Here is a 19,699-nt window from a genome sequence, read left to right as displayed (position 1 = left end):
CCAGAGCAATCATGGTTGCAAGAGTTAAAGGAGGTAACATAGATGAGCGTCTAGCAGAGCATCTCGCACATCGTAGAAGATTCTCTTCCTTCCTTCCATCTGGCCCTCAAGGTCTGCATGAAAAAGGGAGTCTCCAGCACTTGCCCGTTCTATTTATCTGCCCCCACACTGAAGGATGGGAGGCCAAAGAGCCCCCCTGTGGCTTCCATGCTGCAGGCGGGGACAACTCAGTGGACCATGGCCAAGGGGGGCAGTCTGGTCCCAAACATCAGGGGCTGCAGGAACCCAGCACAGTTGGCCTCGCTCTCTTCCAGCCCTTTTGCCAGATGTAATTTGGCTTCGGCTCGAAGTTCTAAAGTAGTTAGGTAAGCATAATAACCCATAGCATTTGTAGAAAGCTTTTATAGTTTTCAAAGCACGTAATGCCTCAGCTGATCTTCTCAGTAACCTTGAGAGGTAGCTAAAGAAAGGGCGAGAATTCCCATTTTATAGATGGAGAAGTTTATAGATGGTTTATTTGGTTCCGACTAAGGAGTGGCAGCATCAAATTTGGACAAAGATCTCTGCATTACTTGCCGTGGGCTCTTCCCACACCTTCACACCATCACACCATCACACCACATTGTTGTAATCATGTAATCATCAAGTAAAAGTGGCCCCAATAACTACTGGGTGAGAGGCAATGTAGTAAGTACTCAGAATCAGAAGTGAACAGCAGAGTCAAGTTCAGGAGAGATGTAAGACCAAGTCTTTGGAGCCATGTGATAGCTGCCATGGTGAAGGAGCAAGAGGAAAAGGAAGAGAGGGACATAGCCCAACTTGGTCCAGGGACTCAGGATCCGCTGGAGGAGACACATCAGTCCAGTCTTGAACAACAGTTAGAGGCTGTCCAGGCAGGAAGAGAAGTGAGAGGAATTACAGGTAAAAGAAGGAGCAAATAGAAAGCCAGAATTGTGTGAACCAGCAGGTTGTCTGATTTGACTCCATGCACCCACTCATCACTCACTCATTCATTCATTCGTTCATTCAACATATATTTCTGGAGCACCCCCTTGTGCCAGGTACCACCCTGGTGTATGTACCTCAGCAAACAAGCAGATGTAGTCCCTGAATGCATGGAGTTTCCCTTCTAGTGGAGTCCCATGGACAGATGCGGAGTGCTAAGATGGAGTGGGCAGAGGGCATCATAAATGGCTGGGTATGGAGGGCCTAGATTTAGCCTATGGGTGCTGGGGAGACCTGATGGATTTTAAGCACAGGATTAGCAAGGTGAATTTCGAATTTCGGAAAGAAGGAGCCCCAGTGAAGTTAAAGGATGGGCTGGAGGAGATGGTCTGGAATGCAGGAGCCCAGCTAAGAAATTGTAGCATCCCAGACAAGAAGTGACTGGGTCCTGAGCTATGGCAGTGCAGTAGAGAAAAAGTAAAATGCATGCAGGATGTAGAGACAGCCTTGACAGACCTTCCTGGCTAATTGGACATGGGAGTGAGGAAGAGGAAGAGTGGAAAGCCACTCTGAGGGTCTGCCTTGAAATTCTTGGCAGGTGGTGATGCTATTCCCTGGAAGAAGAGTGCAGGAGAACCATCAAGTGGGGTGGGAAACTGAGGAAGGTTTTTTCCCCCTGGGAGTCACTGAGTGTCAGGGGACTCTGTGTCCCCCTGAAGTCACACTCATCAGGCGCTGGGATCAGTGAGTCTGGATCCCAGGAGAGAGCTTGGGGCTGGAGGTGCAGATTGGCTTACAGATGATGTTCAACATTTGGAAATGGACAGGACCACCCGGGCTGGGGCAGTGCTCAGAGGGAAAAGACACCAGATCCTATTGCAACGAACCCCAAAGTGTGTCCAGATATTTCTTTGATGTCAGAATCCTGCTTGGCAAATTCAGGCCATTAGCCAGAGTGAGGAATAATTGGTCCTCAAGAGGGCTTGACTGGGGCAGGCTGTGGGGACTCTGGCCTGAAGTCACACTTCTTGGCTCTCACTACTCTCTAGTCTGAAGTCACTCATGTGCTTCTCTCCCTCTTCTCTCTCCTTCAGGTGTTTACAAAATATGGAAAGTGTTATATGTTTAACTCAGGCGAGGATGGCAAACCTCTGCTCACCACGGTCAAGGGCGGGACAGGCAACGGGCTGGAGATCATGCTGGACATTCAGCAAGATGAGTACCTGCCCATATGGGGAGAAACAGGTGAGCTGGGCACAGGGACCGAGGCTGTGGGTGATGGCAGAGGGGTAAAACACTCTGGAAGACTGGTTTGCTTTGGGTGGGCTATGTTGGCCAAGACTGTGAAGGACGGCTCTCTCTCAGTGAGAGGGCAACCTACCAGTGAGGAGTAAGGATGTCCCTGCATGGACTGTGATGCTCTGGGCTTCCTCATATTTAAGGAGATGGGAGAGGGGCAGATGACAGGAATACTGGAAAGGGAAGGCAGGTAGGCTGAGGGGGTGTTGGGAAGTAGGCATGTAGGAAGGTATGATTGGGCAGGCGGGTGGCTTGATTTCAGGAGAAAAGGAAGACATGGACCAACCCCTCCTTCTTTCAGCCATCTTGACTATCCCAGCGCAGCCAGGAGGCCCAGTAGAAAGGAAAGCTGTTCCTCCCCTGGGGGGAAGGTGGAGGAGCTTGCTGGGTTGGAAAGCCAAAGGGCATGGACTCAGCGTCCTGGCACCAGGCCTGCATGAGCCCCTGGGGGGCCTGTGTGTACAGGCTGCTGAGTTCGTTCATGCACAAATTTATTCGTGTATTTATTCAGCAAACTATTAATTAGCTATGTATATACCATGTCAGGCATTGCACCGTAATGACATCAAGGTGGAAAAAACCAGGTCCTTGACCACAGACTAGAAGAGGAGGCACACAATCACAGTCCAGTGTGACATGAGTGTACCCACATGAAGAGGAGAGTGGCCTCCACCTGGGGGCAGTGGGGGAGGCGTTCAGAGAAAGCATCACAGTGCCCCAGGCATTTGAACAGAGTTTTGGGATTATCCTGGATTATACAAGTGGGTCCTCACAAGTGGGGTGCAGGAGATCAGAGGAGAAAGTGAGGGAAACAGAGATAGGAGAAATACAGCCAGTAAGCCTAGGGATGCTGGCGACTTCTAGAATTCCGCCAGGTGGAGAAAGTAAAGATGTGCCCAAGAGTGGGATATGGATGCCACGTAGACTCAAAGCAAGAGTAATATTGCATTTAGGGTATAAGGGGGGAGCAGTGAAGGGTGTGAAGGATAAGCCTGGGAAGGGAAAAGGGAGAGAAGGTTCCAGCAAGAAGGAGGCCCTGGGCCCTCAGATTGGAGCTGAGGTGGGTAGAGGCCAAGCAGCCCATTCCCCACCTCTTACAACCCAACCCCCACCCCATGATTCCTGGAACTGGCCCCTCCAGTCCTAAAATCTGGCCCTGACCATGCCCAGATATTCCAGGCTTCTGAGGGCAGCCAATGTTTCTACCCTGGGGATGACTGACTGCAAACACTAAGCTCCCCGCCCCCAACACATTTCCTTCCTGTCTCTCACTCAGGCTCCCTGTGGGGAGAGGTGAGCATGGCCACTTCCCTCACTGTGTGGTTGATTCTTCTGCTCCTACAACGGAGAAGTAAAATAGCCGCCACACGTGTCACTCCAGCAAAGCCTTCCAGCAGCTCACGTCAGGCTCCAGGCCATGGGCTGCTTGCTGAGGAGATGCATACTTGGCTCCATCCACTTTTCTAAATTCAGTGGCTCTGCCCTCCAGCAAACAGAGGAAGGTCTGGGTTTGTGTGGCCCTCTGGCATCCCTCAGAGCTGACTGGCAGAGCCTGGCTTTCCAGAACATCCCTGAGACCAGCCTGTGTCCTGGGACCATGGGCATTTGCAGACAACCCTGAGTCCTAGGAGCTGGGTCTTGGTCACCCAAGAAAGGCTCTGCCTTTAGACACCGGAACATATATACTTATTGAACCACCTGTGGGAAAGAGGAGAAATGGGCAATAAAAATGGATCCTAAAGACCTCATACATACCCACAGCCCGACAACAGATTAGTTATGTCTTTGTAGAGTGATGTTGGATTTCCTGCCGTTACCTCGATTTGGGAATGAAAGCAAATGTATATATACACACATGAGCATACACACATACTCACAAAATGCCAGGCACCCCATCACACACATCTCCACACAGCATAGCTCCCTGTGGGGCCTGGCCTTGTGTCTGAGCATTGGCCAATGATAGAATGGGCTCCAACCTCAGGGCTTACCCCTGGGAATCTGCATTCTGCCTCCTGATGCTATGGATGGATAGAGCAGGAAAGCTCTGAAACCATCTCTCCCAGCCAAACCCTTTGCTCCTTGGTGGAGGGAAAACTGAGGCCTGGCATGGCGACCTTCTAGACATCATGCTGGAAAGTCATGGCCAAGCCAAGATTGTAATGACCCAAATTTTTGACCACCAGTTAGCCCCAGTGGACCATAATCGTGCTCGAGGACCTGCTGTTGGCCTAACACTGTGCAGGGCATGGTCAGGGAGGCAGAAGACACCAGAGAGAGACCCTGCCTTTCAGGAGCTTATCATCTCAGTAGGCAGCCAAAGTGGTGCAAAAAATCCACAAGAGGACAGCCTCACTCCTGCTGGTAGCTTGAGCTATCCCTTATGATCCACCAGTCCTCCTCACTTAAACCGTGGCTTCTGGGGTTGGGTGTTTGGGGAAGGAAGCTGCATGAAGAAGCAGGGGGTGAGAGCAAGGACAGGGGCTAGAAGAAACCAGTCAGAGGAGAGACTGGTCGGTGCTGCCCAACAGAACTTTCTGCAGAAATGGAGAAAATGCTCTCTAGCTGCACTATCCAATATAGTCGCCACAACGGAGCATTTAAAAGGTGGCTCATGGGAATGAGGAACTGTTTTTAATATCATGCTGTTTTGATTAAATTGCCATGGTAGGGGAGCTGGTGTCTACCACATTGGGGAGCACAGTTTCCGATTGTTCTGGTCGGTTTCTTGGATGTTTGCCTCTGCAGCCAGCTCCCACATTCTCTTTCCCTACACCAAGGCCATGAGTGGTAGAAAGGGCTCTTTATCACCACTTACCGGGGAAGGAGGCTGAGTTTAGGTGATGTCACCCAGGCCACCCAGGCCACCCAGGCCACCCAGCCTGATGGCCTGAATTCTTACATCCAGGCTTCCTCAACTGTAGATTTTTTCTGGCTGAGAATTCATGAGGAGTGAGCCTTATGTGGATAGGAGTGAGGTAAAAACGCCTGCTGAAAGATGAGGGGTGGAATCTGACAGGTGAGGGTTGCTTGTCCATGAGGCCACCTGAGGAAGCATGGCAACATCTTACTCCTTGGTCTTTTCTCCAAAAGACTGTGGAAACCATCAAGGCTAGTCCTGCCATGGTCCTCAAGAGGGAGGCTGCTTCCTGGATCTTCAAGCCCTGTGGCCCCCACAGACACAATCTTGCTTCCTTGGCATTCCCATCTCCTGTCAATTCCAGGGTGTTCGTCGGAGATATCTGGGTGATGATGGAGAAGAGAGGAATTGACATATGGCTGTTGACGGAGTAGCCACAGACAGCTTGAAGACAGGCAGTGTAATAGGACAGGAAATTTCCATTATAATGTCAGACCCAAGATGAAATCCCCAGCTCTTCCTTTACTAGCTATGTGACTGAGGACACATGAATGGGCCTCCATGTCCTCATGTGTAATAGAGGTCAACCACACAAATAAACCCATCGATTTTCAGGATGGCTGAAGGAAGCACACGAGAGCTCTCTGCCACCTGTAGACACAGTGGAGGGGTGATAATGATGACCATGGGGGGTTGTCAAACTGTTCCAGAGCCAGAGCCTATGCTAAATATTCCAACCCTGTAAAAGAGTTCCTCAAGTAACTCAACATCAGGAAATCTCATTCTGCTCAAAGCAGAGCCTCTGATACACTCTTGCCTTGCCTCATGGACAGCTTCATTGCTCAGAAATTTAAAGGATCAGTGAGAGAACCACTCCTCTAGGTGTAATGCTGGTGGAAAGGAAGGACCTTTGATGCCTGGGTGAATTTGAAAAAGACACCCGCTTTGAGTGGACACCCAGCCCTATGGGCTCACACTTAGCGAAGAGAGATGACTATGAAAATTAGCAAGTGTCCTTTCCTCCAGGCTGGCAATGCCCCACACTAGGATGCCCTCTTGGCCAAACATCCTTAGGCAGGGCACCCCGGAACTATGCCATTTTAAAGAAAGCAGGCTCCGTCCCATATGGACCTCGAAAGTATGAACCCTATGGAATGAGGATTGGATATATTACACGTTAGAGGACTAGCAAGGATCTTGGAACCCTGCTTAGGCAAAGTGAAACATTTATTTATTGCAGGGATTCTTGAATATGCTACATAATGAATATCTGAGTAGGAATATTGCATGCAGCATTTATTTCCCAAATGCCTTTGACCATGAAAACCATTCTCACAGAGGAGCTCACAAAATAGAACGAGGACAGAAAAACTATCCCAGACTGTAGAAGTGCAGATTTCATGGCCAGCACTTTCTAAAGGAAATTAAATTGAAGGCAGGTGGGAGGTTGTTAAAAATGAAACTCTGTGTAGATGCTTCTGAGTAACTTCAAAAGATAAAAGAAATAGGCAGTGGGTTATCTAGGTTGCACATGAGAGAAACCAAATTCAAACAAACTTAGGCACAAAAGGAATTGTATTGCCCCCGGAATCCAAGGTAAGCTTCAACAACCAAACAGCGGGCGAGCGAGGATGCAGCGTCAGAAAAACTGGAACCAAGGGCTTGGGTCCCCACAGGTCTCTGCTTCTCTCACCTCTCCTCTCTCTGAGGCGCTTTATTTTCTCTCACTACAGACAGGTCTTTTTTCACAAACATATATTTTTTCACATATGGCTGCGATAGTTTTCTATTTTACACATCCTATCAGCACCAAGAGATTGTTCTGAGTCTCTCCTGGGTCTCCTATTAAAAAAAAAAACAGGGAAGGAAATCATTGGCCCATTGTTCAGTTGGGTGCCCATGCTTTGACCAGTCAGCTGTGACCAGGGGAGTGAAGTCATTGAAGGACCCAATAGCCCCGAGGAAGCTGGGTGGATGGCAGCTGGGGAAGGAGTTCACAAGAGATAGTCCCATGAAGGGGCCATGCTGGGGGAGGTAGGGCTGAGGTTAAGGGTTGGAGATGGGTCACCTCAGAGGAAACCGGAATTGGTGGACAGGGAGCTCTCAAATGACCTCAGATTCTAGACAGATAAGCTCGAAATTTGGAAAGACCACAGATAAGCCTCTTCACTTTCTCATCTCTTTTTAGCCTTCTTTCACACCCATGCAAAACACACTTTTCATTGAATTTAATCTGCCTTTGTTTCCCCAAATCCTAGTATTTAGAAAAATGAACATGAGAGGCTTGGTCAGTTAAGCCTCCAACTCTTGAATTCGGCTTAGGTCATATTCTCGGGATCTTGAGATCGAGCCCTGCGTTGGGCTCCGTGCTCGGTGTGGAGTCTCCTTGAGATTCTCCCTCTCCCTCTACCCCTGCCGCCTGCTTGTTCTCTCTCTCAGATAAATATATATTTTAGTTTTTTAAAAGATTTTATTTATTCATTTGAGACATAGAGATACAGAGACAGAGAGAGAAAGCATGAGCAGGGAGAGGGGCAGAGGGAGAGGGAGAAGCAGGCTCCTCACTGAGCCAGGAGCCCGATGTGGGGCTTGATCCCAGGACCCTGGGATCATGACCTGAGCTGAAGGCAGATGCTTAATCATCTGAGCCACCCAGGTGCCCCTAAATAAATATTTAAAAATGAAAGCAAAATGAACACAATATTATATCTTTGAGCAAAAGAATTATGTTGACCGTCTATTCTCTAATGGAGGTAAATATCTGACACATTATCCACTGCCAACCTCATCACCTCCTACTTTGTCCCCTTGTTCACTTGGCTCTGGTCACACAGGCTTCCCTGGGACATCTTGAACATAACACTTCAGGAACACTCTTATTTGAGGGCCTCTGCATTCTCCACTCCCTCTGCCTAGAATTCTCTCTGCTCAGACCCGCATGGCCAACTGCCTCACCTCCACCCAGTCTTTGCTCAGATATCATCCTCTCATAGAGACCTACCCTGACGACTCACCCCACTCCTCACCCCTCCTTCTGTCCTCTGCTTCTCCTTTTCTCCATGATATGTATCACCTTCAAATACACTGTGGGATTTACTTATTTATATTTTTCTTTTCAATCCCCTTCTGCTAAAACATATGTTCCAAGAGAGCAGGGATCTTGGACTACCTGGCTCATTGATGCACACCAGAGCAGGAAATATTTGTTAATACTTTTGTTGGGAGAAGGGGGAAATACTCTGTGCACAATGACGGAGCCAGGGCAGGAGAGAAACTGGCATTCCCGAGTGGCTGCTATATGCTCTGAACATTCCATCCCACGAGCCCTTTCAGTCATCCTCCTAACAAGGGGTTGCAATCCCCACTGTAAGATAAAGAAACTGGGGCTCAGAGGAGTTGAGTAAGTTTCCCAAGAACACACATCTCATTAAGTAACCGAACCAAGCTAAAAACCCACGCCTGAACCCAAAAGCAATTCTCCTTTGACTATGTGCCTTTAGTGTTCAAAATATGATTGTAAAAGCACTGCCATGAATATAGCACAGAAAAAAAAGAAAAAAATGATCCAGGTGACATCTCTAGAGAGAGAATGGCAGATAATGATAGGTCTGAAAACTTTTCTGTTTTTCCCTCTTTTTTTCTCAATAGCAGGATCCTTGTATTGAACAAAAGCTTTAGCACAGCCCCTGTATATAGAACAGATAAAGGTAGAGCTGCTCTGGTTCACTTGGAAATGGGGGCCTCAGTGTAATTGCCCCATGCTCACTATGGCTGACCCTGAGGAACCCTAGGGCTCCAGGGAACCCAGTTTGAAAAGCACTAGACGGACGCCTGATATTCCCAGGACAAAAAAGGTGTCCTTTGATTCTATGGCTGTGTACATCCCAGAGACCAACTCCAAACAGCTCTCTGCCTTCTCTGGGGATGGTGAAAGGAGCTCATGATGTGTCTGCTGAGCTCTAGAGCCTTGGGGAAGTTGGCAGTCTAGACTTCTCTTTGAACATGGTAGATTGAATTTTTGGCGATTCCCTCCACACACCCCACCTAAATGGCCATCGTGGATTTTTTTTAAAGTACAAAACACAATGACAGAGTGGATGGGAAAGAAGGCAACATTCAACGTCAGCAAGTTTTTGGAAGATGGAAGAGAGATGAAAATTTTCTCGGCCTGTGGCAGACAAAGCAGAGGGGTAAGGGTCTGCACTGAAAAGCTGACTAAAGCCACACTCTTCTCACCACTGAACCCCCAGAAAGGGTCAGGAATCAGAGGCATCAGACACTGCTGAAGGGATAAGAGGTAGGGAAAACTAGGAGGATAAGTTCAAAGTCTGTAAAAGGAAATATTAAGTCTCCCAGATATCCAGACAGGTACATCTCGGCACCCCAGCACCCGAGATGAAACAGACCGGCGCTGGATGGGGGAAACCAGACAGAGCTGAGGCATGGTTGAGGTACCGAACAGAAAACAGGGAGATGAAGCCAGGTTCTGTTTACTGTGTAGTGAGACCCTAGCCACATTAATTTACATTAACACCTCCAAACAGAAGTCTGAGGGAATCCCTTTCTGGAAAGACAGACAGCCTCAAGAAATATGGTCCACAGAGAAAGTCAGGAGTCCCCAAACATGATGGCCTAGTTAGATCCCCCCAGAAGGAAGTCCGTAAGTTCTCCCACACCCAGGAATGACTGGACAGCATTTAAGTCCCTCTGAATTATGAGTGGACAGCCAAAATGCCTGGTTTTTGAGGGAAGCCACTGAGAGGAAAGGAACCACACCAGCCGAACAAAAAAGAAACTGTGAGGAAATAGGGTTATTGATTAATATCACAACCTCTAGAGCCAGACAAGAGCCTGGATTCAAATCCCTGCTACACAACTTACCAGCTGTGAGACCTTGGGCAAATTGCTTAACCTCTCTGAGCCTCCGTTCCATCACCTCTAAAGTAAGAATAATATTATTATCTACTCTGAAAGGTTGTTAGGAAGACTAAAATGAGTTAATATTTATGAAGTACTTAGAAAATGCCTGAATAATATTGGACATTATATACGTGTTTAATAAATAAAAAATAAATGCAGGGAGCAGAAATAAACATCAAAACACTTTTTAAAAATTCTCAAGAGATGAGAGCTATTGCATCCATAAATACAAGATATTCAAATAGGATGGTATTAACCAGTAACATGCAAGGAAAATTTGTTTTTTTAACTCCTGGAAATTAAAATACAACACTAGAAAAAAACACAGAGAGGTTGGAATTGAGGAAATTTCCTGAAAACTAAACCAAAAGGCAAAAAAATGGAAAGTGGGAAATATGAAAATGAGAGGGTAAATCCAGGAAGTCCAACATGCTCCTACCAGGAGTTCTAGAGTGACAAACCAGAGAAAATTGAAAAGAGGAAGTTGGCAGAGAAGTAAGATATAAAAATTTCCCAGCCGAAGCACATGATTATCCTTTGCTAAAGAATTCACCAAGCCTTGTCTGCAGTAAGTGGCTAAACAACCAAACTAAGAACATCCTTGAAAAATTCAGGCTAAAAGAGATAAAGAAAAACAAAACCTTAGAAGTTTTTGGAAAGAAAAAACAAAACACGTAAGATCTAAAATTAGCATGACCTGGGACTTCTCAGCAGATACAATTGAACCCAGAGGACATTGGGCAGAGGAGGGATGGGAAATGTTTCTTTTCTAAGATCGAATTCTTACTTAGCAAGCTACAAATGAAATATGAGGGCAGAATTTGATTTCAAATATATTTCAGGGGCGCCTGGGTGGCGCAGTCAGTTAAGCGTCTGACTATTGGCTTTGGCTAGGTTCCCGATCTCAGAGTCATTATATCAAGCCCCAGGTGGGGCTACATGCTCAGCTGCGAGTCTCCTTAGGAGTCTCTCTCTCCCTCTCCCTTTGCCCCTGCCCTGCTCACAAGCGCATGCCCTCTCTCTCTCAATCTTTAAATGTATATATTCCAAATATATAATCATATATTTTTCATACATATATCATATATATCAAATATATCAATATGTTATATATCGTATCTATCAATAATATAATCATAATCAATATATATATTATATTTGTATGTTAATATATAATTAACATATACGTTATAAATTAATATATAAAATATAATCTTTGGTGAGAACATTCAAATTGTACTCTCTTCGCAGATTTCAATTACACCTAACAGTGTTACCAACTAGAGTCACCATATTTTATATCACACATTCTGACCTTATTCTTCTTGAAATTTGGTACCCTTATACCAAACTCTCTATATTTCCCCTATCCCTATCCCCTGACAACTACTTTTCTCCTCTGTTTCTATGAGTTTGCCTTTTTTGCCATTTCTGTGATATATATATAGCAAGTCAAACAAACAAAAAAAAATTAAAAAACAGGAAGCACTAAAGAGTTTCACAAGAAAAAGTCGAAATCATTAGCTACTACAAGGCTGGGGTGTGGGCAATATTTACCTAATTCCGTAAAAGCTGGAGACTGGCTTAACCATATCTTGTAAGTCCACAGGAGGATGGAAGGAAAAGAAATACAAAAGGCCACATCATGGAAGTAGTCTACATCTTCATGGGAGGAATTTGGTGGATAATACCTCCCAATTTTTTAAAACCAAGAATTATCTTTCGAGCAATTGATGTCCATGGAAATATGAAAGTTAATATGAGAAAAAAAACAGCTCACATGGTTGAAAGTAACTGTCTCTGAAAATTGAGGCTCAGGGCTCGGGAAGAGGTGGGGCCCAACACTGCTCTTTTCATTAAAAACCTTGAGGTATCATTTGGCTTCTTAAATTATGTACATATGTTGCTTTGATAAAAATTAAAATTAAATTTAAAATGATCCAAAGTCGCATAGCTGGAAGGCCTGAAAGGCTAAAGGAGTAGCAGAATTTCTATCTTCCATCACAAAAGGGACAGAGCAAGAGTGGATGCAGATGGTTGCTATGGTTTTTCTGACATCTCTGCTCCCAGGAAGCACTCTTGTCATGGTGCCTGGTGCTGAGGCCCTTCCCGGAAGGAGAGGCGCAGTCTACAGCTGAATCCCGAGAGTCAGGGACCCGGGGACGTGCAGAAGCCAATTGGGGTTTTGTGCTGGATGGGGGAAGGGGAGGGGATCTCCGCAGGTGCCAAGGGATCGGGAGAAAGAATGCCACAAGTCAGAAGCACCACTGGAGGCAAGCATCCAGGCAGCAGCCAGAAGCCTGACTTTGATCTTTCTGAGAACTGCCTCACGCACGTGCTAAGTGCTGTGCGGAAATTATACGTGTTCTAGTGAGAGGTGGCAGCCAGGCCGGCAGTGGTCTGGGGGCCATATCCAGATGAAGTAGACCCACCTCAGAGCTCATTCCCTCCTATTCAGTAAATTGTCAAAACTACCTACTGTGTGCCAGAACCTCAGGGATACACACGAAGGGTGAAGTCCAGGTTTGCAAGGAGTTCACAATCTAGGAACTCTCGAGGGTTCCTTTTATGGATGAGATGGAAATGCATTGAGCCAACAATGCTCACGTAAAGCACCTGCAGGGTACTAGACTTCTGCAATCTGGGCACATGTAAACAATTAGATGTCATCAAGTGCTCTAACTGCTAAGGATAGACTGAGCAGGTGATTGTTTCCAGAAGGGAGGAAAAGGACAAGTCAGGGGAGGCTTCAGGGAGGAGGTGAACTTTGGGCCTCGTCCCAGGCCTGGCTGCCAAGTGGCTAGGCAGAGGAAAAGAGAGAAGGTGTGAGTCATGAGGAGGTGAGAGGGTGGGCAGAGGGAGGGGAATCTGGAGCAAAGGCCCAGAACAGCCTACAGTGCCCGGTTTATCTGGCTCTAAGGCTGAGACCCGGAGCTGGACTGGTGGGCAGAAGCCAGATCACTCCAGCTCTGGAATGTTCTGCAAACACATCAATGTTCTTCTGTGAGTCCTGCTCCCCAAAGGGTGGTCCTCCAACCAGAAGGAAGAGCAATCCCTCAGAGCTTGTCAGAAATGCAGAACCTACAGGCCAACCCATATCTGCATTGTGAAAGGATCCCTGGCTGTTTCAAATTCTAGTATGAGAAGTTCTGATCCAGACCGCTGTTTCCCACCCTTTGCAAGTATAAGGATGCCTTTTTAACTTCTAGACATTTCTCAGACATCATCCCCCACATGAACGCTATCATGCTTTTTATATCCATTGATTGGGAAAATATTCAATAACAGAATGCTTTGAATGACTATGACTTCCATAATTATATCACAATCTATATACGTGATCTTTTCGTTATGTGGTTGTACTTAACTTCCATCACCAGCGCGAGTAAACATCATTTTTATAAATAGAATTTATTTTATAAATAGACTCTCAATCATCCACCAACTTCCCCTATAATTCCAGATACGTGGCACTTCCTGATGGCTTTTCAAGTTTGGTATCTCCTGCATGTTGGTTCCCCCCCAGACTCATCAGCCTTCTTAGCAAGTAGTTTATAATCTCTGAGCCTGAATATACAAGGGAAACTCATTATTTAAAAATTCCTTGGAAAAAATCTTTTTTAATGAGAGTAGATGAAACTCCACATCAATACCTTCACTAATGCATATTTTGTAAACATCCTGTTTAACAAGAATGTGTCAAGTGAAGCCACTCTTCTCTGTTGCATTGCATAACTAAGACCCAACATTAACCATCTCCTTCCACAACAGGGACACATCACTCTATAGTATACAACGTGCTTCACCTGCATTCTATCCTCTGATCCTCATATACTCTTACGATGTAGACTGAGAAGTTCTAATCATTTAAGAGATTAACCCATTTAACAGGTTGTAAGTAAGCAAGTCTCTGCGATGCTGAGTGGGTTTCCCACGACCTCATTGCTAAGAAGCATTAGAACTAGCACTAGATGGATTCAGAATCCATCTCTGATTTGGTCCTTGGTTCTTTCCGCCAAGAGCTAGTGTCTCTTGGAAAAAAAGAAGGGGAAAAAAACGGTTGCTTTGGGCAAAACTTAAACTTTTTGCCAAATCATGTCACAGGGGCTTTGAAGCTCTGAAGGAAGGGGCTGAGGTCTGCAGCCTTCGCCACACTGTCATGGCCGCTTTATAAGGAGCTATTGGTGAGAACCCCACTACTTCATGCTGCTGCCCTGAACAGACATAATTGCAGCCCATCTGGCTTGGGGACACAGTGATGATTTTTCTCCCTCCTGAGCTGGACTAGCCTCAAAATGTCATCTCTGAGCAATGTAGTGTGAGTGTACTTGTCTCCATGCTGCGTTCGGATTTGCTCACCTAGGCATGCTGCTCAACCGGGCCTGTCAGGGGAGGGGTGGGCAGGGACCACAAGATACACACGGCCCAATGTTAGCCAGGCAGCAATTCGGGGATTCTTTGTGTTGTCTTTAGAAAACTAGTTTCCCCTGACTTGCGAGTGCTGAACAGCCATGTTGGGTATTTTTTACTCTAGTTTTCAGGAAATTAAAAAGAGATGCAGTGAGGTTAGGAGACTTGTGCATGATCCCCCGCTCATAGAATTGCAAGGCTAAAAATCACCTGAAGGATCAGCCCCTTTTTACTTTAAACAAGAAGAAACTAAGGCTCAGAGAGGCAATATAACTTGCTTGAAGTCACACAGATATTAAGAGGTGGGGCTGGGAGTCAGACACAGGGCTCCATGATGTTAGAGCCCACAATTCTCTTGGGACCCTCCCCTGCTCCCCTTCCCAGGGCCCAAAGTTGGCCTCCTTGGATTCCTCTATGCATGCCAGAAGAACAGGAGGAACCAAGATGGAACCTCTAGTAGACCACCCAAAAAATGTTTGGCAGACACTTTCCACCAGAGCTCTCAAGGTCTAGGGCTAGCACCTCAGTCCCTATCATTGTCACTGTCCCACACAGTGAGTTTTCCTCTGAATTCTAAGATGAGAGAACACAGGCTGCTGAACCCAATGTCAGTTAAACAATTCTCTACCTCCATCCCTGTACAGCTTGAACACTTACTGGTTTGTCACTTGGGACCAGTGCTTCCTCTAGCCGACTGACAAAGGGCTGAAGAGGGTGAGGAATCAAGATACCTGGTCCCTGGGCTATGCCAGGCCATCACTTGCCATGTGGCCATTGGTCACTCGTCCCTGTGGGTCTCAATTTTCTCACCAGCAAGATGAAAAGTTAGTTGGATTTCAGCAGTGTCAAGGACTCTCTTAGCTCCAAAATTCTAGGCAGCCATGAGTCATAGACCCTGGGCCTGTCCTTTCCTTTCTTTGGACTTTGGCTTCTTCATCTATAAAATAGATACCATGTAAAAAAAAATTGTAATTATATATGTATATGTATTTTTATTTCTATAAGTGGGGTTATTGATGCCTATCTCAGGACGGCTGGGAGGATCCAGGAAGTGAAGTCTGTGAAAACCCCAAAGCTCACCACACTCATGTGAGTATAGTTGTTTGCCACTTTCTACCGGGGATGCAAAGCTGAGTGGCTCAGAGTCCGGGCCTGTAGGCTCTCAAAGGAGAATTACCTAATGGAGACTGTGGTCAATGACACTGGAAAGGCACGCTCTCTGAGCAAGACCAGACGTTAGAGGGTAAAGAGCAGAGCCCTGGGGACGGGCAGCCAAGGATTGATGCTGGGTTTGCTCACTGTGGTAAGCTGACCGCTCTGAGCCTTTTTTTCGCTCTCTGTGAAACACCTGTTTTCGCATCTATAATAAGCCTGCCTCTTGGGGCGACTGTAAGGCATAATAAAGTGATCATCCAGTCTCTGACCACAGCCCGTGGCTCTGAGAATAGGCCGAGTGCTTACCTGTCTCGGGGCTCCTGCACCTGCTATTCCCCCTGCCCAGAACGCTTGCCTGGGGACATCTCACCACCTGCCTGCCCACTTCAGTCAGGTTCCTGCCCAAAGACAATCACGCTGGAAAGCCCTGCCCTGTATCCCCTCTGGGAGAGTCACAGACGCCCTGCCCGTGCCGTCTCACTGTCCTCCCCCGCCCCCCCAGCACTGGTCACTGCAGGCCCACTGCTGCATTTGTCCTTGGTTGTTGTCTGCCCACCCCGAACGGGGGAGCTCCATGAGGACGCAGGCCCTGCTCAGTTCCCTGCTGGGCCCCCGGTCTTTGGCCTGGGGCACTTGTCCACGCTTGGCATTTGGTCCGTTACTGTGCAGGGAAGGAGGGGATGGATGTAGAATGGTGGTGAGCTCCGGGGCCTCGGGAAGGCCAGGGCTTCCTTTTTTTCTGTAAATAGCAACACTTTCAGGAGTTGCCTCAGGAAAGGAAGAGGAGGTGAGAGCGATTTCAGAGATAGTTTCTCTTTCATCCTCCTGTCTCTCTCTCTCTCTCCATCACACACACACACACACACACACACACACACACACACACACACACACGAGTCCCCAGAGACTTGCAGGGCCAAGCCCCAGCATCTAGTTGGCAGTGGCAGAGCCAGAGAACCCAGTGAGGGGTCGGGGGGGCGTGGGTGGCCCAGCGAATGGACGGGTGCCCCCCCACCCCAGCCTGGCTGAAACATGGACATGGACACTCCTTGATCCTGGGGAGCAGCGAGGCCCAAAGGCTGAGTCTCGCCCCAATGTGATGTCAGGGGCCACAGAAGCCAAGCAGATAGCAGCCACTCAAGACGGTAAGACCAGTTGGGTCCCTGGGGGTGACCTGGGCAGTCTTTGCTGCAACCCCACAGCTTAAGTCCCTACACAGCCACCCGCCAGCCTCTGAATCAGCACCTGCCACCTTGAGACTGTGCAGAGGGTGCTGAGCTGGCTCAGCAGGCCTTGTGCAGTGGACCCAGCTTGGCCAAAACTTCGCCTTGAGACCCAAAGCTGCCACCCTCTTGGCATCCCTGTGTCTCCGCTCTAAAATGAGCAGCTGGGGCCCTGTGAGGCTCAGAGATGAGCTCTGTTGTTTGTTTACTTCAGCAAGTGTGTAACACACCTACTATGTGCCAAGCATTATGCATATACGCATAAATAAAACATTGACCCTGTCTGCAAGTGTCTCCTAGTCTTAGTGTAGAGAGAGGTACATGAAAAAGGTAAGTACCAGATATTGGGACATCCAATGGAAGAAGGCTTCCAGGAGCTGGGGACAGGGAAGCTGGGTAGGGGTGAACAAGATGGTAGGAGAGAAGGGCCAGTCTAGAGGTAGGAAGTCCCATGAGGAAGGAGGAGTGGGAGAGAGCAGCTGACCCAGCTGGGTTTTGTTGAAAGCCAGAAACACTGAATAATGATGATGATAGCTCTATAAATTAGCTTTTCTTAATCACCAGACTCTGCTAAGGACTTTCTGTGCAATGTCAATAGTCTTATGAAGACAGATCCATTATTATGTCCAAAATTATTCTGAAAATTTTGCAGAAAAATGAGGCTACAAGAGATTAAATAACTTGCCAAAGATCATGGAGCTGGACTTGACCTTACCCTGCCTGACCCCAGAGCCCCAAGTATTTAGCCAACTGTCCTAGGCTCTGGTTCTGACCCACCAGTTAGAAGGGCCAGTGTTCCTACCTCTCAGAATATCCAGCTCACTCCATGGGGAAAAGAGGTCTCTACTTTGGGTACAAGCTCTGCTCACTGTGGCCCCCAGTGTCCCCAGGAGGTCCATACACCGTGAAGGGCTATTGGCTGTCCTGTGGGAGATAAGGAGAAGTTTTTGAGCCCTTATGCACAGGAGTCTCTCCAGGCCAAAGCAGTTCCCTTAGCGTACCTCGGCTAGCGAAGCTTCCAGAAATGAAGACACACTGGGGTGAGGACCACAGAGGAAGGTTAGCATGGAAATGAAAAGACTCCGGTGGTCACAGTATGTACTTTCAGATCCTTGAAGGGGTGTCACATGGAAAAAGTGCTAGAGATGAGAGTGGGGGGAAATTTTTAAAACAAGAAGTTTTCAGCTCAATATAAGGATGAACTTTGAAAACCACAGACCTCCCTGTAGGCAGTGAGGTCTCCTGCCAGTTGTGCTCAGACTCAATGGCTGTCCTTCCTTGCGTGGTGCTGCACAGGTTTCTTTAGCTGCCTCTTTTAGATAGTAGATGCACTCTGGGGGCTGTACCAATGAGGACCCAAGCAAGGCAATCAACAGCACCGACAGACTGGGTAATACAAGGAAAGACGAATGAAGCACTGCTTACAAAGCTATGGGCAAGGCTTAGGGAGGGCAATAAGAGTGGTGCACTTTCTTGAGCCTGGTAAAAGGACAACCACTACCATGCCTAGGGAAAGGGGAAAGGAGCTGGCATCAGAATCCAGAGAGAGGGAAAGCAATACAGAGAGCTCCCCTTGGCCCCTCAGCCCAGAACTGTGGCTTTCCAAGGTACTCAGCAGCTAACCCACAGTGACCCAGCAAAGACAGCCGAGGCTGACTATCTCAGACTGACTCCACTCTCCTCCAGTTTCCTGCAGACCCGTCACTTACTGAACCCAACAGTAAGCCAGAGGGCAAAGGAGCCCATCAGGACAGTCTGTACAGGCGCAGTTCCCAGGGCAGAGAGCAGAGTGAGGAGGACTGGCCAGGAAAGGCTGCCCTGCACTGAGCCCCCGTGTGGCTGGCTTCCCTCCTACCCTCTCCCCTCCAGTTAGCTATCCTAGCCACTGTTAGAAAGTCGGCTTCAGCCAACACAGTTAGCTCTGTATCCACACATCCCTGCCTTAGCCTAGAAAATTCCTCCGGCTTTTCAGTGAATCTTCCCTTCCTATTTCCCCCGTGTTTATTTCCTCGGCATGTTTCCTGTAATTTGCAAAGATTAAAGATTTAAGCTTCTTTTATTGTGATGTACTTTCCCGGCCCCATTATGCATTCTGCCCATGGCTCGCCCATCTCCTCCCGCAGTTCCAAACCCTTTCTGCTCTCACAGAAAACGCTCTACAGGTAGACCTCACCTTGAGCTGGCCACGGCTGTGCTCCTGAAAAGGGCTAGGGTATTCCGGCCTCTGCAGGTTGGACGCACCTTACAGCCTTCCTCCTGATCCAACATTTGCTTTCATGTTTGGTCCCAATTAACAAGGGCTCCTAACACTGTGTGTGTAGTAACTTTCCTTTCTCTGTGCTCTCTCGTGCGCGCTCTCTCTCGGGGGCTTTGAATCCTGGTGTTCATGACGTGTAAACAAATACTTCACTGCACTGGGGGCCCGCACTCTGAAGCAGCTCATTGTTGAATCATTTGGTAGTGAGGGGAATATGAGGCTGGGAAGAAATATGTCCACGTCGGTCTGGGTTATTGTCAGGGCTGGCTCCTTTGATGTGCAACCTGTGCGGTCACACAGGTCCCTGTGCTCCGAAGGGCCACACTCTTGGTTTAATTAGCTCTGCTGTGGTGAGCTAATCTCATCCAGAAGGACGAGAAATTCATAATAATTTTTTAATAAGGGGCCCCACATTTTCATTTTGTGCTGGGACCCCAAAAATTGCGTGGGTGGTCCCAATTACTGTTATTGTTGTATTTGCTGGTGATGTGGTTTTATGTGCAGCCCACCTGCATCTCAGTGAGAAAGACCCCCAGAGTCCTGCAACGTGGACAGGCAGTATGCGGTGCTGGCATTTCCGTGTGTCCAACCAGAACCTGGGGAGATTCGCAGCTGCCAAAGAGTGGGGAA

General features: G+C 47.6%; 1 protein-coding gene across 2 annotated transcripts in view; it reads left to right on the top strand.

Annotated features, from left to right (window-relative positions):
- ASIC2 (acid sensing ion channel subunit 2) overlaps nt 1-19,699 on the top strand; it is a 1,112,496-nt gene that overhangs the window by 1,019,959 nt on the left and 72,838 nt on the right. For both annotated transcript variants that reach the window (XM_078063539.1, XM_036122794.2), the window contains exon 2: nt 2,040-2,190. In XM_078063539.1, the coding sequence (XP_077919665.1) occupies nt 2,040-2,190 (151 nt within the window). The remainder of the gene's footprint in view (nt 1-2,039; nt 2,191-19,699) is intronic.

This window comes from Halichoerus grypus, chromosome 2, assembly GCF_964656455.1.
Source record: "Halichoerus grypus chromosome 2, mHalGry1.hap1.1, whole genome shotgun sequence".
NCBI classification, from domain to species: domain Eukaryota; kingdom Metazoa; phylum Chordata; class Mammalia; order Carnivora; family Phocidae; genus Halichoerus; species Halichoerus grypus.
The sequence above is the reverse complement of the archived record's forward strand: the minus strand, read 5'-3'. Positions and strand labels throughout refer to the sequence as shown.